Here is a 13,936-nt window from a genome sequence, read left to right on the forward strand (position 1 = left end):
GCAAGTCATTGCCTGCTCCTGGGTGGGGGCCCTTTGAGACTCCCCTGCTTCCCACCCACGGCGTCTGACCGTGTCCTAGAAGGCGCCTCGTCCATGTTTGCTGAGTGAGTGAGGGACAGGCAGAGCCGGGCCCTGCCCCCTGTGACATTTGTAATTAGAAGCTAACTGGAAGCAAGCCTTCACCCTCCTGCGGCCCCCTCGCCAGCCTGCCTAGGCCCTTTGCCCACCCACCCCACTTCACCGGATCCCTCTGGTTAGTCGGAGACCGATTAAGACCAGGACCGCAGGGCCAGCCAGCGGCCAAGTGCCCCAGCCAGGGGCGGCTGCCTCCCACCATTCAGGCTGTCAGCTGCCTGCTGAGCCCCCTCCTGGGACGACACAGGCCCCACCCTTCCTCCTCCTCGGCCCGGCCCGGCCGTTTGGAGGCTGAAAACTCAAAGGTTTAGAGCGATTAAGACACTTGTCCCGGGATCCAGTCCAGCGGCCGGCCCCTCGGTTCGCTGGGATTTGAACCCAGGTCTACAGCGGCGCTACCTGCCGCTCTGAGACTTCGTTCTGTCCCCTGGGGCCCAGCTCTGCGATCGCCATCGCCGAGAGGTGGGACCAATCTTCCTGCGAACCTGGGGGTGGGGAGGGGGGGTGTATCGCGAGGCCAGCGCGCAAGCAGAAAAGGGGGCGCCGCGTCCCGAAGAGGCTCAGAACGGACGCACCGGCTTGCGCGCCCCGGCTCCCCGCGCCCAACCCTGACCCGGCCCGCTCCCCAAATCTCAGGCGCCCCTCCCCGCCCTGGCTCCCCGCGTCCCCCTAACCCTGCCCCCCTACTCCCCGGCCCGGCTCACCAAATCCCGGGTGCCCCATGCCCGGCCGGGCTCCCCCACTCCCCATCGCCCCCCGCGCTCTCCCACTCCCGCGGCCCTCCCCGCTCCCCGGGACCCTGCACCCCGAGCCCCGCATGGCCCGGCTGGGCGCGCTGCTCAGCTTCGCGCTGCTGGCGGCCGCCGTGGCCAGCGACTACCGGTACGTCCTGGAGGTGGCGGACGCGGGCAACCGCACGGGGCGCGCCGCGCGGCGGTCCTGGCACTCGGGCTCTGGCGCGTCTGCGAAGGTACGGCGGCGGGGCGGCGGGCCCGGGGCGCAGAGGGCGCGGCCAGGGTGGCGCCCCCGCACGCCCCCACCTCCGTCCCCTCCCAGAACCGGCTGGGTGGTGACAGTCGGGCTACCAGTGCAGGCGCGGGAAATGAATGTGTTCGGGGGGGTGGGGGTGTTGCGGGACCCCTTAAGGACCCAAGAGCCTGGGGAGCAGGAGCCGTGGCCAGTCCCCTGCCCGCCCTGGTGTGTGTGTCGGGGGTGGGGGCGGGGTGTCTTGTGTTAGTTAGGAGCTGCGGCACGTACTTGACAGATGACCGGTCAGCCCCAGGCTCTCAGTGAGCTCTGCTGCTGGCTGATGCCTGACCTTGTCCTTGCTCAGCCTGCAAGTCGTTGCCGGAGAGGGAGAGAATGATGCTTCTCAGGATGCGAGCTGGGGGGGGGGGGGGGGGGGGGGCGGCGGCAGGAAGGAGGGGGCAGAGGCAGGGACAGGGGGCACCCAGGGGCCACTCTGCGGTTCCTCCTCACCAAGGGGTATGGGGCCCCTGGGAAGGCACCCTGGGAAGGTGACCACCAGCTGTGTCTTGATTGCTGGCCCCAGGGTTGAGCCTGGCACAGCCAGGGCTCTGGGCTGAGACCCCCCCCCCCCCCACCATCTCTCTACACACACACACCGCTGCCCCCACCTGATCGTCTGACATGCACACGGGCACAAAACAGGAGTGCCACGTGCATTTCAGACCTGTATAGATGCTGCCAGGTCCAGAGAGAGGAAGGCATTCCCCCCCCCCCACCCCGGGGGGCTTCCCCTGCACAGAACCAGCCCTGGGGGTCAGCAGGCTCTGTGAGAGGGTGTGAACGTGTGTGCATACGTCAGTGTGAGTGCAGGCGTGTGTGCACGGAAATGTGTGTGGTGAGCTTGTGTCCCTGTGTGTATGAATCAACGTGTGAGCATCTCTGTGTGTGTGACTGTGTGCGCGTGCGTGTGCCCGTGTGTTTCCAAACGTGGGCGCGTGTGCACGTGTGTGCAGGAGTCAGACACCCCATGACCTGCACCTTTTCCTGTCCAGACAAAGCCACATGTGAGCACGCACACGGCCCCGGGCTTAAGGTTGAGGGCGGCGTGAAACTGTAGACAGGCATCCGTGTCGGTATCGTGTGTATGTTGTAGAAACAAAACACGAGGTCTGAAACCCTCCAAACCCATTTGGAGCCGCGGCTCTGGGGTCCAGGAGAGAATCTGACGGGGCTCCGGGGCCACTGGTCAGCCCACTGGGTTCTGGCAGGAACCTCGCCGCGTGCCCACAGGCCCACCCATCTCAGAGGAACACAGGGTGGGTGGTGGCCAGGCAGCTGTCCAGCCCACCAGGTTTCGCGTCCTTTCTGCTTTGCAGGGCAAAACAGCTGCGTCCCCCTGAGCGACCCCTTTGCCGGCGAGAGCCTGGATGCCTCCACCTCGGTGCAGCGCCTCATCTGTGAGTCCTGGGCCCGAGTCACGCCCGTCCCTTCCCCAGTCTCCAGGTGAGACTGTCCTGTGAAGGCGGACCTCCAGGCAGACAGGACTCTGAAGCGCTCACCTGGATCTGCCTTGGGGGGGTCGGTCCGCGTCCCCGCCCGCACCCTGAGCCCCCGCTCCTGGCAGCCCTCCACCGAGCTGTCATGGTGGTCTGGCCCCTGAGCCTCGTCCTTGTCGTGTGCGGCTGGATCTGCGGCCTCTTCGGTTCACTGGCACAGAGCGTCCTGCTGCTGCTCTCCGCCGGCTGCTACTTCTTGCTGGGAGGTGAGTCCTGGGGGCCTTGGGTCCTGGGAGGGCGTGCCTCCTCTCCTGCCACCCTTTCCCCGCTCCCATCGGTTGTGCTGAGCCGGGGCCCACCCTGGGGATCCAGCAGCAGCAGCCAAAGGCACCTTGGGTGGCAGCAGCCTTGACAGGGGCAGGGGCAGGGGCAGGGGCAGGGGTAGAGGCCTTTATAGTAGGGACAGGGGCAGGGGTTCCGGCTGTGGGCCTAGATCGAGGGACGGAGGAGCCCCGAGGTTGAGCTTCTAGGCATGGGAGGCATGAGACTCCCCGAGGCGACCCCAGGACCTGCCCTACTAGACCCGCAGGAAGGGCATGGGCTGACCCCTACCTGTTCTCCTTCCCAGGCTGGCCTGGTAGGAGGAGGAAGAGTGGGCAGGGCCAGGCATTAAGACAGGTGAAAAGGGGCCTCACAGTCCTTGGCAGTGACCCCAGCCTAGCCCAGACGATGACTGGTGACAGTTCATCAGCTGACATTCATCTAGACTCTGCCGGGCACCGGGCCAGGCACTCCCGCAGGGGTGCAGCCGAGGCCTCTCTGTGGTCCCAGCCTCCAGCTGAGACGGTCAAGGATTCACCGAGGTCAGCAGGAAGCTTCACTGCTTTTTGGTGCCGTCTGCCCCTGGCAGCCAGCCGGTGCCCCCAGAAGCCCAAGGCTGGAGGTCACTGACGGTGGGCTGGGGCTCCTCGGGGTCAGTCCTCAGTGGCCTGTGCTGTCGGGGGTGAGGTCTGAGCCGAGTCTGGCATCCGGGCCAGCTCTACTGTCAGGGCCATGGCACTGGAGACCCAGACCATGGGGGCCTGGGGCTCCCTCTCGGGCAGGCCCGCCTCCTCCCCAGGGGATGCTGTGCCCTGTGGGAGGCCTTGGTCAAGACGGACTCGGCGGGCTTGCCTGGAGCCAAGAGACTGGGGGACCAGGGACCTGGGCGTGCGTGTGCTTTAGAGAACGAAAGCGGGAGAAATCAGCTGTGGCCTGACCCCAGAGACAGGCTGTGTGGGCCCAGATCCAATCAAGAGGACCTTGGGAAGCCAGTAAGAGAGTGGAACTGTATCCGGGAAACCTTGGCGTCAGGCTCTCAGAACCAGGGCGCTGGCCAGTGGGTGGAGGGAGAACCTGGTTCAAAGAACAACACCTCACGTGCTCCCCTCGCCCAGGGTCCAGTCTGGCTGCACCACTGCTCTCCTTGCGCGGGGGGACTCCTTGGAAACAGGTCAGCTGACATCATTGACAGGAGCCCGTCCACGTGGCAGACACACTAGCTGTAGGGGCTCAGGGACAGGAATGTCACCCCAAGGGGACCTGTCTGAGGCCAGTTTGCCCCACGCCTACCCCCACCATCAGCGCCATAAGAGGAGGAGGGACAGAGGGGTCGGGGGCGAACACCCAGCCGGACAGGGTGCCCCCCCACCCCTGAGACAGGAGCATGAGTTCCCCTGCCCCTGCCCAGCTTGAGGCTCCGTTGCCAGCCAGGGGTGGAGGTCAGCGGCTCAGAGAGTGGTCTGGCAGGAGCTGGAGCTGCTGTCCCCGTCCCCGGGCCGGGGGACGGGGTGGGGGGGTTGTTCCAGGCGGGGAGTCAGGCTCCAGAGCTTACACCGCGTCCCCTCCTCTGCCGGGCTGGACGGAGGCAGCCAGTGGGCAGCCTGGGTGGCCTGGTCGGGAGCTCTGAGCGCCACAGGCTGAGACAGACACCTCTGTTTTGGGGACTCCCGCTGCGTGAGAGCTCCCGCGGGAGCCTGAGAGCGGCCGTTCGTCAGCCCTGCTGCGGGGTGGTGACCCCAGTTCCAGGGCCCCCTCCAGGGGGCTTCACGTCCTTCCCCAAATTGAATCCAAAACTTGTGCTGCGGCTCTGCCCAGCCCTAGTCTGGTGGCCGTGAGTCCTGCCTTTCTCCTTCCCATCTTTGGTCAAGTGAGGGATCACAGAGGGCTGGGACAGAGTCAGGCAATATGGGGACCCCAGGACTACGCCCCTTCTCTGAGCCCCAGTGACATCCAGATCAGCTCTGGTCAGCCTCCTGCCCTTGGCTGGGCAGAGTCCAGAGGGAACCCTGTGCCAGGAAGTGCCTGTGGAGGGCATCAGCACCGACCGCCCCCCCCCCCCCCGCCAGCTTTCCCTACAGTTGGCACAAAGGGTAGGCTCAGCCTGCAGCTGTGGGACACGGAGTGCTTCTCTGGGGTGGTCCTTCTGACTCGGGGTGAACAGGAAAATGTCCCAGTGCCCAACTCTTAGCTTGCCCCAGAACCTCTGGGCACAGGGTCACTGCACCCAGCACCCTGTGCAAAGTCGGAGTGTCAGAGGGAGGAGGGTGTTCGCTTCAGGGGAAGACGGGGTGATGGGATCAGGCAGGCAGGGCCTGGATCGGAGACCTTGGGGGCGGGGAGAGGGACTGCAGAGGCCGGACACTTAGGCTAGGGCCAGAAGGAGAGGAGGGGGTAACCCAATGAAGCGGGGGGGATGTGCAAAGAAGAGGGAGCCTGGTCAGAGCTCTGGAGCCCCCGACTCCCAGTAGAGGTCACTAGCTGTGTGTGTGTGTGTGTGTGTGTGTGTGTGTGTGTGTGTTGGGGACTCCGGGGAATACAGGAGGGTGCTGGGATACAGAGATGGTTTATGTGAGTCGGGACCGTTGCTGGGGTGTAGGTGGTGCTGTTTGTAAGGGGTTTTGTGGGGTGAGTTTGGGGACTGGATAGGAGTCTCCGCTCCCCCCAAAGGCCAGCGGACAGGGGCTCCGAGGCCGTGTCTGCAGGACCGCCTTGGCCAGGACCTGGTTAGGCAGCTGCCCCCAGCGGGCAGCCCCACGGAGTGGTCCCCCTGCCCCCTCCCCCAGGTGCCCTGACCCTGGTGGGTCACCAGCTACTCGCACCTGGCCTTCCCTGAGACTGCCCACCAATACAGCCCCCGGACGTCCGCATCAGCTTCGGCTGGTCCGCAGCCCCGGCCTGGGGCTGTTGCGCCTCGGAGGCACTCAGCGGCCTCCCCCTGCTCACAGCGGCCCGAGCCCTCAGCCTGAGCCGGCAGCCGGGTGTCCCCCGCCCCGTGGTCATCTGAGTCTCAGAGGGGCGAGCGGCGGCGGGGAGAGGGGCTCAGTTTCCCCTCGCATGCCTAGGCCTGGCTGGAGCTCTGGCTGGGAGGGCACCCCTGGGGGTGGGGCAGGGGGCTGGGGGCAGAGCCAAGGATCCGGTCTCCTCTTGCTTGGCAAAGCCAGATGTTTGGGGGGCCTCCCGTGCCCGGTTTGTGCCCTTTAAGGACTAACTGGTTTGGCCTCCTCTTAGGCATGAGTTGAAGGGCTCCCAGCAAGAGACAGCAAGTGGCCCGAGATCGTCAGTGGGGCCGGGGCGGGGGTGCTCAGCGGGCCCCCTGGCGTCTCGCGGGCGGGGCCTGCGGTGGCCCTCCTCCACCAGTCCTGGTGAGCCATCTGTCCTCGTTCCCAGGGCCCTGGCTCAGGCGCAGAAACTACCCTTTGACCTGGGGAGGGGTGAGTTTGAGAGAGAAGCAACTACCCCTTAAACACCCACCGGGTCAGGCTCCATGCAGAGTGCTGCCTGCTCGTCTGCCCGTGAGGTTCTCGGGTACCCTTCACATGAGTTGCCATCCACTCATTTTACAGAAGGGAAGTCTGAGGCCCCGACCATCCCGGAGCAAATGGCAGAGCCAGATGCCCTTACAGGCAGGTGGACCCCTAGGCTCAGTTCTGTCCGCTGGTCTTCGAGGGCAGGCGTTGGTGGGGAGGATGCTGAAGAGGGGTGCCTGGGAGCCCCCCGGGATTTGCAGAGGGCTCTGAGTGGGCTGGATGCACCTGTGCCCCCTTGTTCTCGGGCCTGGTGGGGCTGCCGCTTCCGACGGGCTGGTACTCCGGGACCCCACTCCTCCCATCTGCAGCTCCCTGCGGGATGTCTGGGGGTCCCAAACAAGCAGGTGCCGAAGTCCCGGTGGGGGCGGGGGAGCCATGGCAGGTGGCGAGGTGACCCAGAGCGGCAGAAACCAGGGCCCAGAGCTTTCCGCGCCTCCGGCTTCCTGAACGGAGGTGGGTGGGGCTCAGCACGCAGACCCTGGGTCATCGGGAGACACGAGACACGCTCACTCTCCTGTAGGTAGAGAAGCCGGGAGACCCCAAGGAGAAGGGTCCCTGAAGCCCCAGACAGCCCCATTTGGGATTCAGGACCTTCCAGAGTCTGGGATGGGGGTGGGGGTGGGGGAGGGGGATGGTGGCCTCTCTGGTCTCGGTCTTCCCCTCCCCCAGCCTCCCTTTATCGCTCCAAAGGTTACAGGAAGCTCCTTGGGGCCTTCGGGGGCTGCACCGCTGGGGGCCCCCACTGAGGGCTTCCCTTCCTATGTGTGCGTTAGCATTTAGCGTTCCAGGTAGCAACGGTGTGCCCCCTTGCCCTTAAATAAATCAGTTCATGCTACGTGCGGATGAGCCTTGTTTTTCTCTCTGAAAATTTTTTGCAGAATAAATAACACACGCGTGTGGCTTATGAAGAGTGTGAGGGCAATAACCTTGTTACCAGCTGTGTGTTTGTGTGTGTCTGTCCATCCAGAGATGCCTTCTGCAAACCCAGCAAAGCTCCTTCCCTTCAGGTCAGCACAGGCGGGAGAGGACCCCCCGCCTCACGCCAGATCCTGGATGGGGGCGGGGCGGGGGGGTGGGGCTTTGCCGGCAGGTCTTCTCGGCTTGTGAGGCTCTAACGTGACCTCTCCTGCGGTTCCCTGGGGAGCGGGGGGTGCAAGGGTTTGCCTCCCTGTCTGTAGCTGGGCCTAAATTACCCCCGGAGTTGCTAAAAAACAAGACCCAATCCCAAATTCTTTACAGTAAAGACATATTCTTTTGTAAGCAGGAGATTTGATTTATCTTATTTTTTTTAATGTTTATTTTTGAGAGAGAGAGAGAGAGAGAGAGGCAGAGCATGAGCAGGGGAGGGGCACAGAGAGAGACAGAATCGGAAGCAGGCTCCAGGCTCCGAGCCGTCAACACAGAGCACGACGTGGGGCTCGAACTCACAAACCGTGAGATCGTGACCCGAGCAGAAGTCTGATGCTCAACCGACTGAGGCACCCAGGCGCCCCAGAAGTTTTATTTTTAAAAAAGGAAAATGCATAGAGATGAATACAGGCCGAAGCCCAGCCCCCCGACACGGGAGTTACTGCTCTTTGCCATCCAGCGCCCCGCTGTCCCTTTCTGATTTTCCTATCCCCTTTCCCCCCTGTGTCCCCGAATAGGAGCACAGGACACGCTCATTTGCTGCGTGACTCTGAGCAGATGGCTCAGGGCCGCTTCCCCTTCCGTGCACTGGGAGCAGAGGCCCTGCCCTGGCTGCTTCCTGGGCTCTGGTGAGGGGCCTTTGTGGCACCCCGTCCCTGTCCCCGTTCCCGACACAGGAGGCGCTCCGGGCTTGCTGAATGAGTTCCAGAGGAGGGTTTCGCCCCGGGCGTGGGAAGGAGACAAGGGGGACACGGGGTGTCCTTTTACTGGCTCTCCTGCCTCCCGCTCCCTCGGGACACCTCCACTCCCCGCCTGGAGCCCGGCTGGGGCCCAGGGGCCGGTCACCCCGTCCTCAGGGCCCCCAGCTGCTTCAGCACGAACCCCCACTTCCTCAGCGCCAGCTCGGTGTCCCGTGCGGAGATGTCGCGGTGCCACACGGCGCGCACTGACCGCCCGGTCCAGGGGAACAGCAGCACGCGCACCGCGCGGCCGGTCTGCGCCACCTCGTCAGCGCTCACGGCCTGCAGACGCCGGCAGAGCTCCTGGGGCGGCAGCCCGTCCACTGTCACCATCACCATGTTCGTCTCCACGGCGGCGAGATCCACGGAGCAGATAGGGGACGCCAGCTCCTGGAGCCCTGGGCCCAGGTCCCGTGGTGAGTGGAGCCCGACCCCAGGACCCCACCGCCGCCTCCACCGTCCGGCCCTGTCACCCCCGGGAAAGGCAGAGGGCAGCCCGACGGGAGTGGGGCAAAGAGAGACCCTGAACCCTGACACGGACTTCAGAGTCCCACAGACTTGGCTGCACTAGCTGCGTGACCTTGGACGGATCAGTTAATCTTTCTGGGCCTCAGTTTACTCCTCTTTCAAGTGGGGACACGAAGGGGCTGTTTCGAGGACTCAATTAGGAAACGTAAGGCCCAAGTTAGAGGCTCCACTCTGCCGGATCCCGCAGGAAATGAGAATTCCTGACCCCCGTGGAGGGTTTAGTGGTACGGGCCCCGCATCACCGTGGTCTGGGAGACCACCCTCGCCCCCCGGGGCCCGACCCGTCATGGCTCGGTGGCTTAACCCTCGTGTTCCAGAATCAGAAGGATGTGGCCCTGCTGAGGATTTGGGTCCCGCTGCAGGGGACCCCCAAGGCACTCTTCCGGGAGCGAAAGGAGGTGAGGGAGGGGGCATGAGGTCCGGGCACCTTGGGCAAATCTCCGAGCGTTCTGGTGGTCCCTCAGCAGCACCTCCTCCACGTCTGCCAGCCCTACCAGGGCAGCTGCGGCCAGCACCCCCGCCTGGCGCATCCCCCCGCCCAGGGCTTTCCGGAGGCGCCAGGCTCCTTCGATGAAGTCCTTGGGCCCCCCAACCAGGGCTCCCACCGGTGCGCCCAGGCCCTGGGAGGAAGAGAGGAGAGAGTCCCGCGTGCCTGCGCCCCCAGGTGTGCATCTCTGTCCTCTCACCCCGGGGGGAGGGGGATGTGAAGGGGACAGGGAAGGGCAGACACCGTGGCCCCATCTGGGGTTGGGGCTCGAGGGGCCCGGGGCCAGCAGCGGCCCTCATAGGAGCTCAGGCACCCGGCTCCGACTCCTCTTGTGGGCACCCCCATCACCCTGTGTCTGGGAGGCAGCCGGTGGCTTCCCCACCTTGGAGAAACAGAGGGACACAGAGTCACAGTGCTCCACGATGCGGGCGGGGGGCACGTGCAGAGCCACCGCAGCGTTCATCAGCCGGGCCCCGTCCAGGTGGACCCGGACCCCGCAGCTCTGGGCCAGGAGGCGCACCTGGGGGCCAAGTGCAGGCCACAGTCAGAGGGGCTGGGCTTGGGGCAGGAGCCGAGGGAGGATGGGTCTCCAGAAGGTCACGGGGTTTGGTTCCTGGAGGAGCCACGGCGGGAGTGGGGGATGAGGGGGTACGGAGTGAAGAGAGCTGGGTTGGTGACCAGCTTGGCCGCCTGGGACCTGAGCAGGCACATCTTCTGCCTGGACCTGGGTGCCGTCCTCTAGGAAAGGGGGTTGACGGTGAGCGTTTCATCTCACGCCTACGGTGGCTGTGGCCAGAGCGGTAGATGCCCCTCCTACCCAGGCCGCACCCCTGCTCCGTGAAGGAGATGCTCTCAGCCCTTCTCACAGCCCTTCTCAGCCCTTCTCACGGGCAAAGGGCAGGTCTGGAGACTTAGCACTCAGGTTCTCACACCGGAGAGTGGGACGGTTCCTGCACAAGCTGGTGCTACTCTGGGCTCCCTGGGAGGGAGGGGTGGGGGACGGGTCTCTGTTCTGGGGCCTAAAGTGGGGCAGTAGTGCCCTTCACATCTGCAGCCTGGGACCACATGTCTTCCCACAACACTTCTGGCTGCGATGGGCACCCACGGCCCGTGTCAGAGACCTAATCCCCGGAGAGGGGCCCCATGGGACAGGAAGCCGGGAGCTGGCTGGTGGGGTGGGGGGCACAGACGTGGGGTAGGGCCTACCTGGCGTAGGTAGTCGATGGGGAGAACCCGGCCCCCCGAGCTGCTGTGGGTGTTTTCCAGGCAGATGAGCTCACAGACCGGGTGGTAGGGGCTCCCGAGGCCCCGTGTGACCATCCTCTCCAGCTCAGCCAGGTCCAGGGTCCCATGGGGCAGGTCTGGGAGGGGGTGGGAGTGCACCCCAGCAATCTGCAGGTATTGGGGTGGGGATTCAGGATCAGGTCCAGGGGCTCAGGGTCACCTCCTACCTCTGTCCTGTCTGCTTGTCCCCAGCTCTGGACCATGGAGCCTTGCCCCTGTGCTGCAGCCCGAGGGTTAGGGTGCTCCCCCCACCCCCCGCCCCAGCAATCAAGGGCCGCGTGCTCTGGGTACCCACTAGGGGGCAGCAGGACACCAAGCACAGCCGGTGTCCCCGTGGCGGCCTGAGCCGCGGCTGCCCCCACGTGGTCAGTCTGGGGATGGCTCTCCTTCCCGCCTCCTTAGAGACGCCACCACCCGGCCATTTCTTCCCTCTGCAGGTCCCATCGCGGTGCCTGGAAAGCAGGTTCCCACCAGAAATGCTGAGCAGCTCGTGCTGGCCCCAGATGAGGGGTGACGGGTCCTTACCTGAGCCACCCCGCCCTGCTCATAGACGTGAAGGTGGCTCTCCTGCCCGAGGAGGAGCTGGGAGCCCCTGCGCTGGCAGTGACACATCACTGAGATAGATGGGGGAGGGCAGTGTCGGCTCCGAGTGCCACGGGGCCCACAGGCAGAGCGTCTCCTGCACTGGAAGCCCACCACGGTGCTGCCCCTTGGGGCCAAGCGGCTCCGGGCACGAGCCTCGGTCGGGCCCAGCAGGAAACCGAGGGCGCACGCGCACTGGGGAGCCAGAGAGTTTAACAAAGGGACAACTTCTAAAGGTGTGGCAGCATGTAGGGAAGTCAGAAGGGACAGTGCAAGACCCCCCAGGCCTTAAGGGGCAAGAGAAGGCTGTGGTTACCAGAACCTGGAGACAGGGCAGTGTGGAGAGGGCTGGCCCAGGGAGAGCCTCTGGGGAGGGAGCTGGGGGAGGAGCGCAGACACGCTGGCCTCACTCTCCTCCCCCCCCTCCCCTCCTGCTAGGGGCCCTCCCGACTGAGCCCGGCCGGAATCCAGATGGCTCAGGACCCCACGGATGTTGTCCCAGCCCCGCCTCCAGCACCAAGGAGAGAGACACGGAGGGAGGGGCTGGAGGGCAGAGTCACCCCACGCCGCTCACCAGAGATAAGGTTGGCCATGGTGTTGGTGGGCACGAACAAGGTCCGGTCCACCCCCAGCAGCGTGGCTGCCTTTTCCTGCAGCTCTGAGGAGGAGAGGGATGGGGTGCAAGGAGAACTCATCAACAGTGGCAGTCTCCTTGCATCACTCATAACCGTGAGCCCATGTCGTGATGAGGTGAGTGGCCAAGCCAGACAAGAGCCCTGGTCTGCCAGCTGCACAGTCTGTGGTCTTGGTGACCGCATATCTGGGTCCAGAGGCCCCTCACTGAACCCTCTACACCCAGCCTCCTCCTGGGCCACGGTCTCTCCCCCCCACCCCAATTGAAACTGTGGTTTGAACCCCCCTGTCCCATCCAGACCTCACACCTGTCTCACTTCCTTTCCCATCAGCCCCTTGCAGGTGGGGCCCTGCGGTTTCTCTGCTGACTTCCTCTCCCAGAACAGGACAGGAGCTCTCAGAGGGGGGACTCGGGGAGGGGGTGAGCGGGGCTTCTGGCTCCTGCTTTGGAGCCTGCTGTGGCTCCCCTCTGCCTGTGGCATCAAGTCCAAAGTCTTCAGCATGGCATTCAAGGGCAGTGGGATTTGCCTTCTGCCTCCACTTCCAGGGACAGGGGTGGCCCCGGCACCCCACGCTCCAGCCACATTCCCTTATCCATATCCTAAACACTTTTCTCACCTCCCAGTGAGCTGGCTCCCTTCCTTGCCTGGGGGCTCCCCTCACCCTTCAGGAGGCTACTCTGCAAAGTCCCCCTTCCCTGTGAGTTCCACGCCTCCGCTCACCCCCAGTTCTCAAGGCCCTCTCTGTGGACACATGTCAACCCCAGCACTTCCCCCACCCCATGGTGGTATGCCTACTAAGCAGTGGGCTCAGCAGTTTTGAAGTTCCAGGCAACAGTAGGTGTCTGCAAAATTCATGATCACCAGACGCCATCTGGCCCCACAGACAGGCCCTGGGGGCTGAAGTGGCAACCTGTAGCTTGTCCCCGGCACCGGAGAGGGTTGTACGCACCCCAGCAATAGCAGTGGTCCGCAACTGTCAACCCAGGGTGGGAGTGCTGTCACTGTGTCACTTGAAAACGCTCCCTAGCTTATTGGAGCCCGCCCCTTGAGAGGTGCAGGCTGCGAAAAACCCCTTATCTAGAGTGGCTTTCTGTTTATCTTCACGTGGAAAGACAGTGGATCCAGGACAAGAGCTACAGGTTTTAGAGAAAAGACCTGGGCTCACATACTGCCTTGCCGTTTACTGGGTATGAGACCTTGTGTGCCACACTCGCTGCGATGCTGATCTCAGAGCCCTCCTGTGCAAGGTGAGACCACACCCATCTCTTCCAGCAGTGGCACGACACTTCAGTGTGCACACGCATCACCTGGGCACCCTGTTAGCGTGCCGATTCTGGCTCAGCAGGTGGAAGGGTGGGACCTGGGGCTCTGCATCCCTAACAGACTGAGCAGCTAGGCCCGCAGAGCTTCACGCCCGGCCTGCAGCTGAGCCGCCACCCGCGCGCCCGGGGCCGCCTCTCCCGCCAGCACCACGGACAGCGCCCCGGGGTCTCGGCGACGACCCCAGGCCCCGGCCTGCACACCCGGCTCACCGAGGACGGTGGGGTCCTCGCCGTAGTCGTCGTCCCCCACGACCGCCTCGGCCATGGCGCGCCTCATGGCCGGCCCGGGCTTGGTCACCGTGTCGCTGCGCAGGTCCACCACGTGCACCGGGACCCCCGCCCCGCCCCCAGACGCCCGCGTCCGGAGGGCCCCCTGCCGCTGGACCGCGGCCCGAGCCAGTCCACGAAGCATGGCGGGGGCAGCTCCCGACCCCACCCCGACCCTCCCGGGCGAGCGCTACCCGGAGCGGCGAGGGTCGGCACGGCTTCCCCGACCTCGACCTCGGCCGCTGACCAGGGCCTGCGGGAGCGCCCGCGGCATGCTGGAAGTTGTAGTTCGGACTTCGTCCCGGCGGGCACTGCGCAGGCTCGGGCAGGAGGGTGCCGAGGCACGCTGGGAGTTGTAGTTCGGGCTTCGCGGGGCGGACACGGCGCGAGATGGGCCTGGGGGGGAGGGAGTCACAGACGGGGAAACTGAGCCGTGCACCAGCTAATGCCTACAGTCACGTGTGGCGGAGGTGGCCCGGCCGGCTGTCCCCGGAGTCCCCAGGGTCCCGTTCTGA

At 64.9% G+C, this 13,936-nt stretch overlaps 2 protein-coding genes across 2 annotated transcripts; one reads left to right on the forward strand and one right to left on the reverse strand.

Moving 5' to 3' along the window:
• Nucleotides 1-897: 897 nt before the first annotated feature.
• TMEM235 (transmembrane protein 235) lies at nt 898-5,925 on the forward strand. Its single transcript, XM_043582654.1, is given in 7 exon segments — nt 898-1,079; nt 1,082-1,105; nt 2,481-2,561; nt 2,729-2,866; nt 5,705-5,723; nt 5,725-5,777; nt 5,780-5,925. Coding segments are annotated over 7 exon segments (588 nt in total). The 5' UTR covers nt 898-952.
• Nucleotides 5,926-7,907: 1,982 nt separating this feature from the next.
• LOC122486148 (probable low-specificity L-threonine aldolase 2) lies at nt 7,908-13,688 on the reverse strand. Its single transcript, XM_043585711.1, has 7 exons — nt 13,365-13,688; nt 11,772-11,855; nt 11,141-11,229; nt 10,538-10,723; nt 9,714-9,851; nt 9,272-9,464; nt 7,908-8,714 (listed from the first exon to the last, which is right to left on the reverse strand). The coding sequence occupies exons 1-7, from the start codon at nt 13,564-13,566 to the stop codon at nt 8,419-8,421; spliced, it is 1,188 nt and encodes a 395-aa protein (XP_043441646.1). The 5' UTR covers nt 13,567-13,688; the 3' UTR covers nt 7,908-8,418.
• Nucleotides 13,689-13,936: the final 248 nt, after the last annotated feature.

This window comes from Prionailurus bengalensis, chromosome E1 (assembly GCF_016509475.1).
Source record: "Prionailurus bengalensis isolate Pbe53 chromosome E1, Fcat_Pben_1.1_paternal_pri, whole genome shotgun sequence".
Classification (NCBI taxonomy): domain Eukaryota; kingdom Metazoa; phylum Chordata; class Mammalia; order Carnivora; family Felidae; genus Prionailurus; species Prionailurus bengalensis.